Source organism: Aquila chrysaetos, chromosome 2, assembly GCF_900496995.4.
Source record: "Aquila chrysaetos chrysaetos chromosome 2, bAquChr1.4, whole genome shotgun sequence".
In the NCBI taxonomy this organism is placed as follows: Eukaryota; Metazoa; Chordata; class Aves; order Accipitriformes; family Accipitridae; genus Aquila; species Aquila chrysaetos.
This window is the reverse complement of record NC_044005.1, coordinates 31532903-31548714: the sequence shown is the minus strand read 5'-3', so window position 1 is coordinate 31548714 and position 15812 is coordinate 31532903. Positions and strand designations below refer to the sequence as shown.

At 34.3% G+C, this 15812-nt stretch overlaps 1 protein-coding gene across 4 annotated transcripts in view; it reads right to left on the bottom strand.

Annotated features, from left to right (window-relative positions):
• STRN3 (striatin 3) overlaps positions 1 to 15812 on the bottom strand; it is a 68714-nt gene that overhangs the window by 34640 nt on the left and 18262 nt on the right. For 3 of the 4 annotated variants that reach the window (XM_030043510.2, XM_030043524.2, XM_030043525.2), the window contains exons 2-7: positions 12889 to 12992; positions 7732 to 7805; positions 6167 to 6248; positions 5687 to 5866; positions 5067 to 5199; positions 3268 to 3409 (exon numbers count right to left, since the gene is read on the bottom strand). In XM_030043510.2, coding sequence (XP_029899370.1) covers positions 3268 to 3409; positions 5067 to 5199; positions 5687 to 5866; positions 6167 to 6248; positions 7732 to 7805; positions 12889 to 12992 — 715 coding nt within the window. The remainder of the gene's footprint in view (positions 1 to 3267; positions 3410 to 5066; positions 5200 to 5686; positions 5867 to 6166; positions 6249 to 7731; positions 7806 to 12888; positions 12993 to 15812) is intronic. The other variant, XM_030043520.2, reaches the window with a different exon arrangement.

The following is a 15812-nucleotide window of genomic DNA, read 5'->3' as shown; positions in this document are numbered from 1 at the left end:
TGCCTGCAGTGTTTATAACCCACACTAAACTGACATCAGGACAGTGCAAAGGATCCAGGTGGAGAAAAGATTTTTAAATTATTTATTTATTTTTATTTAAAAGATGACCCAAGTGACTCTGAATTCCAGTCACACTCTGCCACCCAGAATTCTGAGCACAGTCAGTCATTCTCTGACTCACGGTCCATCTGTAAACAGAACTTTCATGTTTCACAGAGAAGAGAAATTCAGTGATGAACACATAGTCAGTCATCAAAGTCATAAGCAGTATAAAAAGACTACATAATATGTAACATAATATATAACTATGTATTTATTCCTGTTTGCTTAAGCAAACAGAAGTTCTATATGCATCCTTTTCTTGATGATACTATATCACAAGGCATTTATAAATTTTTTAATCTAAAAATGTACATTTTTTAATGTGCTGCACTTTAATTCTTTATTTAACAGTGTTTGAATTTGCTCATCCTTCACTATTTTGAAGATAAGCTTTTCCTAAGTAAAACATGTTGCATGACAGAACACTTTAAATCACAATGTTAGAAAATAATTTAAGACTCAAGGTATATTAAATGAAGCACTTACAAAAAAATAACGTGTTCATAAAAAGCCGTATTGTAGGAAGGAAAAATAGCAACCCAAACTTCCACACTTGGTGGATGGTTTGCAGAAGTCTCCAATAGCAAAAATGTAACTATCTAATTTGACAATGAAATATTTTAGTGTATCTGAAGTTAGACCTACAGATAATACTTTGACGATTAAGTATTGAAAGTAATAATAAAGCAAGACTAGGCAATAGGTTTAGAGCCTAAACATCAGAAGTTTCCAGATACTAGATAAAAGCATTATAAAGAAATACACATGTAAACATTTACATTTTTTCAGACAGCCTAAATCTATGAAAGAGTAAGAAGTAATAGAAGGATACCAATGACAGAAAAACTAAACCACGAAGAAAAAAAAGCTGAGAAGAAAACAGAACATAGCAGCTATTTACATTATGAAGAAAATTATGAACTTTAACTGAAATACTAAAGTTGATGGGTTCAAAATGATGTTGACAGGCTAAAATAAATTGGTTTAGGCAATGTGTTATTTTATTTTAGAAGGCATTTAAGTGGGACAATATTTGAAGTGTTATTTTTAATAGGTAATAAAGAAGCATTGTCTTTAAATATTTTAAATTTACACACTGATCTTTAAAAAAGTGATGTTTAACCCCAAGACCTGATAGATTGTATCCTTAATCATCCATTTAAGGAAAGAACAGCTATACAAAATCGGTGGCATACTATGAAAAAAGCATTGCTACCACACAGTTGGAAGTATGTCTTCTGACTCATTTAAATAGTAAGTTAGTATAAAATATACAAACTTATCGATATTGTCTTCATATGGCAAAACTTAGAACACATACTTTTTATGATGAAAGTAAGTTTATATTTATTTCCTCCTCCCCACTTCCTTGCCTCAGACATGAGTGTTTTGGTAACAATGAATTACTGCAAGTTAAACAAGTTGTCACAAAAAAGCTGTCACAAGCGTGTAAAACTCCTAAAATGCTATGGGTTCACTTAAACTGTAATAAAAGACATTCAAACTGCTCTCTGAAAGTGCAGTGGGTCAATTTGATTTTTAAAACAGATTTTTAAATTTCATTTTATTTTTAAGTTTGTGACAGCAACTGAACTGCTCGAAAACAAGTTTGAAAAAATTTAGCTTGCAAAGTCAGCATTGCAAATAAATCAATCCTCCCATTCTGGGTAACTACCTGAGAAAATGACAGAGATACAACATGCTGGAAAGTAATCTTGGAAAGCAATTACTTGGAATTTCAATGGACAAGCTAGTTCAGTAAGTTTCAGCAGTCTGCTCTGAAAAAATGGATAAATCTTTGCATGCATTATAGTATCAAGCTGTCTTTCCTTCTGTATACAATAGTAGTAAGACTGATGCTAGAACCAGAACTTTCTGCATCACTACACATTTGAAGGGATGTTGCAAATTAAAAGTCAAAACCTTGGCTTCAGGGCCTGTGAGGCATCTTATACCAAGAGATTTGCCTGTCTGGCTAAATAAAAAGATGATCAAGAAACTAATCAAATAGCATCGCCTTCAAGGGGGAACAACACCAAGCAACTAAAGTGCTTCTAAAAATAGACAGGTATTATCAAAACTAAAGGTTACAGTTTGTCTGGCTTCATTTTCTGACTAGAAATAAGACTGAGTTTTAAAAATAAAGGTGACTAACCCTTTGATACTAATTTCCAGGAAGGAATGCTTTCTAATCCTTGGTACCTTCAAAATCAAGACTGGATGATTTTCCTGGAAGATGTACCGGTATTTTGATTTCTGTAGATCTTTATATTCTCTTTGCTTACCGAGGTGTTTATCTAAGTATGACAAATTCATCATCTCAATGACATAAAATGGTCAAACAAGATGATCCAGTAGGACTTTTTGGCCTTACAATGAAAGACTTGCAGTATGCCACCACAAAATTGTTTGCACCATAGTTCAGAAACTAAGATGGTCAATTTCCCATTTCAAGGCAGATGTGCATTCATTACTTGGTTCATTATTCTTTTTCCTACCCAAAATCTCTCCCTCTTTTAGTTTCTTCTTTTGAAACATGTAGGCTCCAGGAGTTTCTGACTTAGCATATTTTGTTTCACATCAAATTAGTAACCTACTTAATTTTATTATCTACTCTAAAGTTAAAATGAATTAAAAAATAGTTGGGCCAGTACAAATGTATTTTTTTGATCCTACTAATGCAAGCCATGTTAGCAATAACATCTAAAAATCTCAGCCAGAAAAACTAAATATACTAATTGCCCATATTTACAAGTATACCAAAGAAATTCATTTAACATGAGCACAGAAAGTTTAAAGCTCCTGATCAGAAACAAATGGGGGGGGGGGGGGGTGGAATCTAGATTTGAAAGCAAATTTAATTCAGGTATAAAAACATTCAGAATCCTAGCCTTTCTTATTCAAGAAAGAAAATAGTCTCCTCTTAGTTTTGGAATCAAAACCAAAACCTGAAACAAATATAATTATATTTGTGGCAACTACAACAGCATATATATATATATATATATACACGGAAGTTTCAGCACCCAATACACTATTATCTAAGCATCAGCATTTGATCACAATCATCCACACATCCACACCGTCTTAGCAGGTTCTGTGACTCTTATGTACTATCATGAACAAGTATTCCTTTGTTTCTAAATGCTTTTATTAGCATCTTACCCCACTCTGTTCCATCTCCTGAACTTCGAGCTTCTCCAGCTCCCTCACCATCTTCAGCTGTCACTAAAAAATCAAATTCTTTCAAAGCTTCTTCAGTATCAGGGTCATCTGTAAGGTCAGCAGCTAAACCTTCATTACCAATCTGCAAGCAGATAAACATTATTCTGCATTTGAATCATGAACAAATTTCTACTCAAGTATTTTGGTTAGAAATGATGTAGATTACTCTGAGTACTTGGTTGCAGGTGAAAACATTTTTTGACATGCAATGCAGAAAAAGACACTTAGTCAGATCTAGAGCTGATTTAAAAAACAAAGAGTATACCGTGCTGTCTAGTGATCATTAGGAAATGAAAAGAATACCGACACTAGGTTTAGCAACAAAAACAAACCCATACATCCCAGTCTTCATTTTTTATTTAAAACGTATCATTTGAAAAATTTTGTTGATTTTCTTGCAATATCAATAGCTCTGCAGAGAAGCTTTACAAACTGTGTTTTCTACCGGTGCAGAAGCCTTTTTTCACTTTCCAGCTCTATTTCAGTGTTAAGCAAAAGCTTGGAAAATACGGTGTTTTCAGAAAAGTGTCTTTTTACTAGGTTCTACCACATCTTCACCTTAAACAAAACAAGCAACCCCCCTACCAAGGCACCAGTGAAAAAATTTCTTTCATTCTGCAGGTAAAGAAAATTTCCACATGGGGTTATGTTTCCATGACTTGCACAATATTCTTACACTTTTGCAGAAAGAGACAATTTCTACAAAGATAACAATAAATGAACTTTCTACTTTCTATAAAAAAACAAGCTTTGTCAAGAATCAAAAAATGAGTGTAATGTCTTCATATGTGCTTGCAGATTTACTTATTAGATAATCTTTTTATCAGACTATCTACTGCCTTAGAACAAAAAAAGATTCAACCAACTACTTGATTAACCTATTTACCAGAAGTACAAGTTAGTACCAAAGATATGGTGGAAAACCCTTCCTGACAAGTCTAGCTGGGAGATTAAGACTTGCATCAAGCTGACCTAATGCTGCTAGCTATTTAACAAAATTCAATGCAGCCAGAGGGCTCATCATGCTGCAGAAGACTATACTGAGCAAGAAGTAATAAAACTGTCAGTACGACATTCACAAATCAACCTCTTTACATAAAGAAACCTCATTAACAGGGAGACTCTTCCAGTACAGGAGAAAAAGAACTAAAAAGGGACAGGTAATACAGTCTATTCTACCTAGAAAACTGCTCACAGAATGGAAAACTAAAGAGGAAAATGGAACAAAACCTAAATGAACCTTAAACAGAACTTTACTGAAGACAACTCTCTGCTAGGCTCTTAACATATCTAGTAAAAAGCTGCATAAAAGGAAGAATTAAACACGTATTTGACATGGAACTGATTCCCCCCCCCCCCCCATTATATGATTTAGTTTCTTCTAAGTAATTGTCCCTACCTTCTCCAAAATTCAGAAAGGATGCATATTGTATTGTGCTAAGTTTGCCTCAAAAGGACTCAAAAGTATGCAGAGAAGCTGAGACGGCCAAAGCAGTTATATCTTTCAGCAATTAATTCACACTTGCAAACAGGTTGGTTGGTTGGTTGTTTAAGTTTTCAAGGTTATATATTAACTAAACCACCAAATATACCAATAACACATCTGCTTACAATCCATTCAGATAACAAAGGTACAACAAACATTTTCACATGACACATTTGTAAACATCTGGAAAAAAAAGATTTCCTTTTTTAAAGGGGATTTCAGATCTCTCTATATAAAACAAAATAAATCTTACTTTGTGTTTCTTATTTATCCGGTGCTTTTCTTTTCCTTCTGCAATATCTTCTATCATGTCACTCTCCTCTTCTTCATCACTATCATCTGCATTTTCTAAGAAGTTAAATGTTTCAAGAACATCACCAGAATTCCTACATAAATAAAAATATTAACAGAGAATCTGTTTTACTTGCTGAAGAGATTTTAGAAGATTAATCAGATTAAATGCAATTGCCACCTAGCAGCTTAAGAGCTTTAGAACTAGCAAAACAACAAGAAATGGTTGTATGGAGAAGTTTCTACAGCTGCCTAATTCCTTATTATAGAAGCATCACTCAACAGAATCTTTCCTTAAAATAACAACTCCAGTGTGGTTATACGACAAAAATTCAAATTCAATACACTACATATTTTCCTATATATAAGATAGATGTATAATATACATATATATATGTAATATAGATACATATGTTCCTATGTATAATCAATTTCAGTCAAGTTCATAATCATTTGTAGTCAGCTACACTCACAGGTGTTCAGAGACTCTAGAGTTGAAAGCTCAATGTGAACTGACCAGTACGTATCAATGATCAAGTAAAACATACTTAAACTTTGTGCATTTCTTATCTCTTTGCTTACCTTTTGATTTCCTGTCCCTTTTGTTTTGATGAAGGAGATTCACCCCCATTGAGGATCTGTTCCAAGTTCTTTGTCTCTACTGAACCATTTGGTTCTGAATTGGAGAGCCCAAGCAAAGACCTTACCCGCTGGGAGCGTACATCCAATATTGTATCTGTATAACCTACTTCCTGAAGATACCTATATGCATTAAGAGAAGAAAGAGGAAAGCATATTTGAGGGAAAAGGGAAGAAATTAGTACTGACTGTTAAAAATGAATGCCACTATTATATCATTTATGGAAAAATAAGCTTCATCACTATCCATCTCATATGGAAAAGCTTACTCTATACTGCTTAAAGCTCAAAACTACGCAGTCCTGAAAAATGAACCACTATTTGCCCACCTCAATTACTCTCTTTCATAGAGTAAGCATATATAGAGCTCCTCATACTTCAGGGAAAAGGTTGAATACACCAATATTCAATAATGTTACTTACTGTCTCAGTAACTGTCTGCCTTGCTTCCAGGTCAATTGGCTATTTTGAGGTACTGCGGGAACCTCCGTATCTTTGGTTTCTTCTGAAAGATACAGTGTCATAGTTGGGTAGGGTTTTTTGCTTGTTTGGGGTTTTTTTGTTTGTTGTGGGTTTTTGTTTTTTTTAAGAGATCTATTTACTTTTTACAAGATACCAATGAAACTAAAAGCAAATCTTAAAAACAGCTTTAAATTAGATGCAGTCTTATACAGTGTTTTTTAATTAAATTTTTTTTCTAATTCTTTGCTGAAGCATCAAGCAAATAATTTAACAGAACAGAATCAGTTAAAAAAATCCTGATTCCTTACAGGCAGAAAAGGAACTAGAAAAATACTTAACTTATACACAAAAGAAAACCTTGCCCTGATCAACTGAAGTGTCACTGCTAAGAAAGCAGGCTATCTCTCTTTTACAAAGCAAAGATGCTTAGAAAGCAACATGGAAAATATCATTAAAATAACAGAAGCGTGACATATCAGCAATTGGACAAAACAAACATGTCAAGTTCAACACAAATTCCATCAGTTTACTATCAACAATTAAAATCTAGACCCACTGCACTTTTACTATGGCAGAGACTATAAAACATGGTACAAACTGATAGTTCAAGGATTTTAACATCTAATTTATACTGCTTTTAAACACAGACGAAAAATCCCATCAAGCAAGAAATGTGAATCATGATCTCTAGTTTCAACCAGGTATAAAAGTACCCCAAAATGTGGCACTTCTAAAGCAGAAGAAAACAAACAAACAAACAAAAGGGGGGGTGTGTGTGTGAAAATCTGCAGACCCCAATTTTAAGGCACATTACATAAATACAGGCCAACAGGGCGACTTCCCAAAGACTTACATTTCAAGAGAAGCCACATGCAATTCTGCTTATTAAATAGTCCAATGTTGTTATGAAAAACGCTTTCCTCTATCAGCAATATTGTGAAGAGCAAAACTATTATGATCAACTTTATATCTACATTGTAAAATCAGATGCACTCCAGAGTACCAGTAAGGATAGCCTATTTTTTCTCTTAGGACTTTTTTCCTTGATATAAGATAAAAACAGAAGCTCAACAACTTTTTTTCCAGACCAATGCAGTACAATTGTTATTTCCTCATTCTTTGAAAACTAGCATCCTATAAAAGCACCAAAACCCAACAGTATTTCTCATGTTTATTCTGCAATTACACTTTCCTTCTGGATGGATGGCACAATGGCAAAAAAATATTAAATCCTTCAAGAAGGGGTAAGAAATAACGAAAAGCAGCAGCTAAATAAGGAATTGTATAACCTTACTTAAAGCTTTCTTCAACATTCAGAGCTCTTTCAAAAAAGGAAAGGTCAATTAATTTTGATTTTCAGATTAAACAATATTTACCCAATACCAAACCTTTCCTAGAAATCTTCTCTATAACACACCTACAGAGGGGTTGGAGGGAAGACTGAAAGCTGCAATAAATTGAACAGAGCAAATCTAGAACAGTGTATAAAGAAATTATACTTAAACAGGCTATTGTAAAAAAGTTACCTGATTCAAAAGTTGGCATTTTCAAGTCACCTTGGTTCAATTCTGTGCCATATTTTAATTTATGATATTTTGCCCTGAAAAAGTACGCAAATGTTTAACAAATTAGCATACCGTGCTTTTATCAACTCAAAACATTCTACTATTCCCATTTAAAACAACCATACTAACACAATACAATTTATTCAAATAAAACTGTTGTGATAATTATTGCATCATACAATTACTTCTAGTCTTTCAAGAACACAGTTTTGAGAGAACCTTTTTACAATTATTCACAATTATCAAATAACTTATAGATGAGAGTTTAGTATGTTCTCCAAGAAAGTGGTTTTTTTCATGTGTGCCAGCTACTAAGAGAACCTTTCAAAAACCAGCAGGTTCAACTATTGAGCAGAGATTATTTTTTCAGTTGTAGCACTGTCACAGCTAGCCAACTGCACTACAATGAATGAACCTCATATTTGGGATTCCTGCCTATTTGCCACGTTCAATTTCCGCTTCAGTTTCTCTCCTGCCCTGTCTTTGCTTATGATAGAAATCTTTCCCTCTGAAGAACCTTGTTAGAGTGCTAGTTTCCCTCATCACACGTATTCTCTTACTGATTTTCTCTTCCTCATTGACTGGATGGAGGCTTAGCTTCCAATTCCTGCTCAGTCCACCTATGCAAACATGCCTCACTCCTTCCCATCTCCTGATCTCTGATCCCCTAACCTCTCCTTCTACATCACTTTTTAAAAAATAGGTCTTGGTGATACTATTTCCATGCAGGTATGCATGAGCCTTCCAAATCTTATTCTCTACCCAAGTTGCCTATCAAAATGTCTTCAGCTCCCTCTACCTCCAGGAATATCACATGAACTACCTACGCCTATATCCTGGAATTCTCTAACTTTAGCCTAGACCTTTAACAATTTGACTTTTGCCTCATAGATCCTTTGCAAAAATACTCAAAAGAACTCTAGATGTTCTGCTGTAGAGCCAAGGTGAAAGACCTCTGTTAAAACTTTAGCAGCCACATTTTAAAGAAGTCTCTATAAAATACAGCTGTCTTCATATTTCTAAATTAAACATTTGACCGAAGTTCTAAGAATAACTGAACTGTATCTAGCTCCCATCAATTTTAAAAACTAATCTCAAATATGAAACTTCTTGAGAAAAGATACATAATGGAAAACACACTGGACAAAATAAAGGATTTCCAACAAATCTCAAATGGCTGAGCCACTGCTGTAAGTTTTTCCAAATTGAAGGTAAAAGTTCATCTCAAACGCTGCCTGATATATTTGATGGTATAGAAAATTTTCTTCTAAATTACAGTAGTTTCTGCTAAAATTGCAATTAGGAACAGTCTCATTAACAAACTGTCAGTAGATGGCACTATTGACCCTTTATAGTAAGATAAAATCCTGCATTTTATAGCAATTACATTGTAACTGAAAAACTGTAAAGCTCCTGAAGACTAGGTATTTGTGTGACCTGAATCTGACTGACTGCCAATTAAATAGAATCATAATTTTTTTAATTATTTGTGAATACATTCATATTTCATCCATACACTAGTAAGACTGTTTAGTCTAGGTGCTCTCTTTAAACTGAGAGAAAGCTTTGTTCCACATTGTAACAGGTCAGTATTCCACCAAGCTTTCTGGATAAAGTGTACATACTATAATTTATATACCTTATAAAGTACTTTACATTTGCAGGTAAAAAAACCCCAAACAATCAAAATGAAAATAATTAAGAAATTGTAAAGTTAAATAAAGCTGACAAAATGTTCTTGCTCAATTCATAAGTGAAGTCAATAAAGCACTGTAATTGAAAAGCCAACCTAAATTTGTTCAATTTAGAGCTGTGACAAATACTATTTAGGAGCAGTTGTTCCATTTTGGAGCTACAATTTCAAAACATTAATTAAAATTCTGCTTTAATTGTTCATTAGAGAAGATAACAATGCACCTGATCTCAAATTGTACCAATGACTAGCCACTACAAATAAGCCAAAGTATTGCTGCATGTAATGAGATCAGTTATGTCTTTCACATCACATCTGATGCTCAACTTCAATTTTACAGTAAGAAATTAATCTTATTAAATTCCAATAAACTATATATTTGCAAATGTATTCCTCTCCGTATTGTCACACCAACAAGGGTAATTATTACGTATCTTAAAAATCACTAACAAGCTACAGTGTTGTTGACAAGTCAGTGACATTACTCTTCCACACCACACAGTAACTGAATTCTACAAGCGGCATCTTTTGAATCCTTTTGAGTATTGACTTGCTATTCTTCTAAGGCTAGGTTTCCATGTGTGAAAAAGTAAGAGGAAGAGAAACAATGCCCTACGTTGATTTAACTGCTTGCTGCTATTTAACTGTTGAATCCTACACTCAGTTGCAAGGATATAAGACAGCTCCAGTCCAAACCCCATGAAGTCAAAATATAGCCACAGTTTTATGATCTCAGTGAGCCTTATTAAACACAGCACTATGTTAATGAAGCTTGGAGTAGAATGGCTCAGAGTACACAACAGAAGATATCTGGCTGGGTCTGCAAAGCACCATAAAGGAATATACAGTAGCTACAAACAAAAAAATCCCATACATATAACTACTTAAGGCCTAATTTTATTACAAAAATTGACACAGAACTGCCGAAACATTTAAGGACATTAAAATAACATTTTACTTCTCTAAAACACTATCACACCTGTTGCACACACCCTTAGAGAGACATACTAGAAATATCAAACTATTTTGTGACTACTGCTGCATTTGATTCAATCTTACACACTGATGTCCTGTTTCATACCCTTTTTGCTGAGAAATCACAAGAGTCATCATTGTCTGAATGAGTTTTTTTTCCGACTCCCTATAATCTGATATCTCACTGCATGAAACTTTTTGACAGCATCAGGGAGTTAGCAACAAAAGGAAGAGAAAGGGGGTGGGGGGGAATCAGATGCAACATTGAAAATTGCTGTCAACGATTTTCAGATCTGAAATTCTCAGGATTTGTTTTGCTTTGGCACTGGTTTCTTTTCATTAGTTGTGATTCTTCACTCAGAGGAGCAATGGCAAAAAAAAATAACATCTATTATCCTGAACTCTTCATTCAGTGCAACAACCAAGAAACTAACATACTGGCATTCTTGGATGATTTACTGACAAGTCAGTACCTGCTTGCTTTCCTTACTCAATCCATCATACTTTTGCAATTAGATCCCCTCAAACTACTGGGCATCTGTAGCAAAAAATAACAGAAAGCTTCCTCGTTGCCTCCCACACATTCACCAATCAAACCCAGAGTTTCAGTTCCTGTTTTTAGCAATCTTCATGAAAATTCTGGCTGGGATTTAAGCAAGGATTTTCCTCTTGAAAAAGTATGCAGTGTTGGCTTGTACCCACTAGCCACAAGAACTAAAGCAAACTGTATGCTTCTGCTGTTCTGCTTCTATTGTACATATGTTTACAACTTTCTTGCCCATCAGACGAATTTTGGAATTTCATGGGAAGTCAGATTATAAAGGCAGCTGCATTTCAGGAGAAAGCAGGAATGAGGTTTCACCAATGCCATTCATCTTCAAATTCTGTATTCTGTTACATGATGTCCTCACACTCCAGCTGTAATTAACTGCCTCTGATTTATCTCAATAAGCAGACAATCCTCACAGCCTTATGGTGTGCATTTGCAGAAAGTCTCTCTGTGCAGCACACAGAGAGTTTATTATTGCCAAAATAACTAAAATGTTTTCCTTCAACTTCAGAAAGTTACTTACACCCAAGACACTTGGGTCTGCCACAACAGCACATTACTCCTTTGATGTGTTCAATGTTCTTTAAAGGAAGAGCACACACACCCCAACACTTTGCATGCTTTTCATCTGCCTTGAATTCAGAGTGACTTGCACATTACCTGTATACCAACGTAACTGTTAGTCTTATGCTGGTTGGAAACCTTGAGTTACTTTCAATTTGGAGGAGGGGGCTGGTTGAAGAAATAGATTCTTTCTGCCTGTTACTTCACCAGAAAACATACAATGTGCCAATATGGCTTTCTGTATGAACATACACTGTTTTCTGAAGCACCTTTATATTGGACATTTCACAGAGGTATGTAGCCATCCTTGCCAAAACATTAGTTTCTAATATGAAACCAACTAATCAAAGTTATTTCTGTACTAGTAACTTACTTGTAGTACTAATTCATAATGTAAAATATATTTAGACATACTTACTCTTAGACAAAGGACTTAAAAATGTCCAGGTGAAGCCTCACTACACTTTGCTAAAAAATTTTAAGTTTACTCTGACAGGAATGTTCCACTCAAATCAAAATAAACAAATAAAGGCTACCTATTTTGTTGCCTGATCCTCAAGATGTTTACACTGTTGAATTCAGCTACTTTTTAAGAGCAATATAAAATTAAATATAAGAATTGAGTCCACTACTGAAAGTATAGGCACAAGACAAGATTAGTCTCCTAGTGTTTTTGCAAAATTAACTACTAATTTTTGTCAAATGAAATAACCAGGCAACAGAAGAGCATGTAGGTTTGAAGGACATTAGCCTGCATGGACTGAATGGAATTTTAATTTTTAAAGCATTAAATTAATGCTACAGAAAATGCACCTACTGAGACTAGAAATTCTAGCACCTACCACATTAAAAACCCAATACCCAATACTTCAAAATGTAATACTAACTTTTAAAGGATTCCATTCTGCCACAAAATACAGTTTTCATCATGCAACACATACAAAATAGTTGTAGGGAATCAAGATAACAATATTTTTCATCCCTTCAAGTTTAAAACCACTGAAGAGTAGGTAAAGGTATAGTAATAAGTGGTTTTGGAATGTTTATTCTTAGTTAGTATACCATTACTCTAAATCAGAAAAGGGAAACTGTCCAATTTGAACTTTCTGTGTTTAAGACATGAGTCCAACAATTTGAAAATTATACAACTTTTTATGATAGCAGACACTAAACTTTAATCAGAAAACATAGTGTAAAGATGACCATCCATAAAGACAGTTTACATAAAGTAACATAGAATCATCTAGTAAAGATAGTTCACGTAACGTGATGGAACTCCTTTTAGTCTGTAAAAGTCATTCAGGTCAGTTAAAAGCTGAACAATTTGTATACCTACCTTTCTTGTTTTAATGCATATTCTAACATTTTTATTCTTCTCACTAAATCTTTCTTCAAGTTTTCTTGACCCTTTCTTTCCCCTTGTAAAAATGCTATCCGAGCCTGAAAACACACACACAAAAAAAGAAGACAACAGATTTTATTCCATTCTGTTCCCAAAATAAAGCAATGAAGTCTGGCTCAGAAGGAGAAAAAAAACAAAAGAGAAGAAACTGTTTTGCATTAATCACTTCAGTCAGTCATTAACAACAAAAATCTTTCTGCCCTAGAGACCGAGTACTATTTTCTGTTCATAAATGTTGGGGGTTTTGCCTTGAAATAAAGGTATTAAAGTTAGTATAGTAACTGTAAAAGATGGCACAAACAGCAATCATATTAAACATTTTAACATATGCACGCATTTTTGTCCTTATGGCATTGTTAGCATAAATTCTATTATCCATTTTCTTCCAAATCCAAAGCCATATTAAAATAGGTACACAGCATACTTTTAAGCAATTTAGTTTTTAATGCCAGTATATTGAACAGATTAAGAAATGGTCACATGAATTCAAATACAGACTTTATAAATCCACTATACAGGAAACAACTATGTTTTATGGATTCACATTTTACTTACTACTAAAGACAGCTCAAGGTTAGAATACCAAAGGAGAATTGGTTTTAGTGTGCTGTTCTGTACAGAGAAAAAGAATGCTTTTTTTTTTTTTATAAAGCATCAATCATATTACCCACCTAACTTACAAAGAAGCAATGAAACTTCCTACTTGCCCGCTAATCTAGTAGATAACAATAAATTTAGTAGAACTTACAAGCTATCTCAACTAGTGCAAAAGGTCTAGTGGAAAACTTTAAGGTAGTCGAAAAATAAAGGTAGTAAGTTTGTTGAGAAAAAACGTATCTTGTCTTTTCCAAGCCAAAATCCTAGAGAAGACAAGGAATTTGCAGATGTGAAGACAAAACTTAAACAGTTAACGATATTACTGAACTGGCCATCATTACAGGAAACCACAAACTCATTTGTCCTCATTATGACTTTAAAAATTGACTGAAATCATTGGGTAGCTAATTCAAGACAGGATTCAATATACAATTTTCTTGGAAGAGGGATTAAAAAGAATAGAATAAGGAGAGTAAAGTAGAGACCACATTGCTTTATGGAGCTTAACACCAACAACACAATTTCATTATTAAAGGAGGCACAATAAAAAAAAAAAAAAAAAAGCAGAGCTATAATCAGCACCTAATCTATCCTTGAAGATTTTTTTAAAGGGAGTGGTTGTACATTTTTATTACTCTCAGTGGTTAGAGCCTGAAACAGTCTAACCAGGATGATAGCATTCTTGCATTGCTCCTCTCTCAAGACTAAGTGATATCACCATATAAAACTTCACACATCAACCCTGATTTTAGCCCCTCTGGCCTTCTGCTCAATGGTAAACCAAATTAAAATGTGTTCTTTTACCTTGCATGAGGTAACTAATGATTTAATCAATTAAAATTTAAAATCCTAGTGAGAACAAGGCTGTTATGAGTATTGCAGTTAAAAGTCTGTCATGAAAGCACTCTCAACTAACCACTGCCACTTGGTAAGAAAGAGTAATGCACCAAACAGTGCATGATACAGGCTTTGTAATGACTGCACAGATATTTCAAGATAAAAGGTAGAGACCAAGATCCAGAATCTGCTATTTTAAACAGTGGGCTTCAAATGGAAGGGGATGGAGGGAGTTGAGCAAACCCAACAACTATACTCAACTGCAATTACGTTACTTAGATTCTAAAAAATACTATAAAAAGCTCTTATGCTCCTTGACTTGAATGCAGTTCGCAACTCTTTCCAAAACTCAGGTCTTCTCTAAGTGATGGTCTTCTCCCCTTCTATTAGTCTTCCTTCATTGGCCAGCACCCTTTTATAACTATTTGACAAATCTTAGTTGCCAGCTGCAACTGTTGAGCCTTATTTCATCCTCAGTCTGCTGATAATGGAGAGGAAAGTAATATAGCTGCAATCATACACAGAGGGAGGCATCTGCCTCCTAAATGCTCACAGCCAAATTATTTCCTTCTTCTGGAAACACTTCTGGAGTACTTGGCCAAACAGAATCAAGTCTCCATATTTACACGGTATTGCCTAGATCTCATATTTTTCAACCAGACAGGTTAATGAGCTAAGTGATCTTGAAAATCACTAGACTACAGAAATGCTATAAAAATAAAGCCAAACAAAACCCAAAAAATCCACCCTACAAAAAGGCCCTCAAAAAATCCTTTATATACAACAATATTTATAACAACCTTCACACGGTCCAAAAGGTTGAACAGAGGTTGCCACACAAGAACGCACTTTGTAGTTGGGTTTTTGACGTTTTTGTCAATATTAGCAGACTTCTTTTAGCATCGCTTTCTGTAATTGCTTGTATACACATTTGACTGATTTGGGAATTTTTTTTTCCCCCTCCATTGTAATCATCACATGGCTAAAACATAACAGAAGTTATCTATGCAGAAGTTAAGAGCTTGCTCTTTATAAATACGAAAGACCAATTTAGACTTTAGGAACACTTCATCATCAAAACCCTCAATACAAAACTGAGAATAAGATCACTGCAGATTTGCTGTATAAATTACATTATCAACTTGCTTCCTTAAGTCTTGAACTGAGAAATGAGGGGTGTCAAAACTATCGCTTGACACGTTGCATAACTATGAGCCCTAAGAACACAAAATTTCCCAACACTGACTTTTTTGAAAAGCAGTAAATCTCAGGTTCAATAAAAACAGATAAAGTAAACAGATCAGTCTCCCTCAGGGTTGCTGTACTAACTTAGGTTCCATAGACAAACACTTAAGAAATGCTCTCTACATAATAACTTTCTCAATCCTTAGATACTCCTTTCCTTTGAAACAATTCTCAGGAGA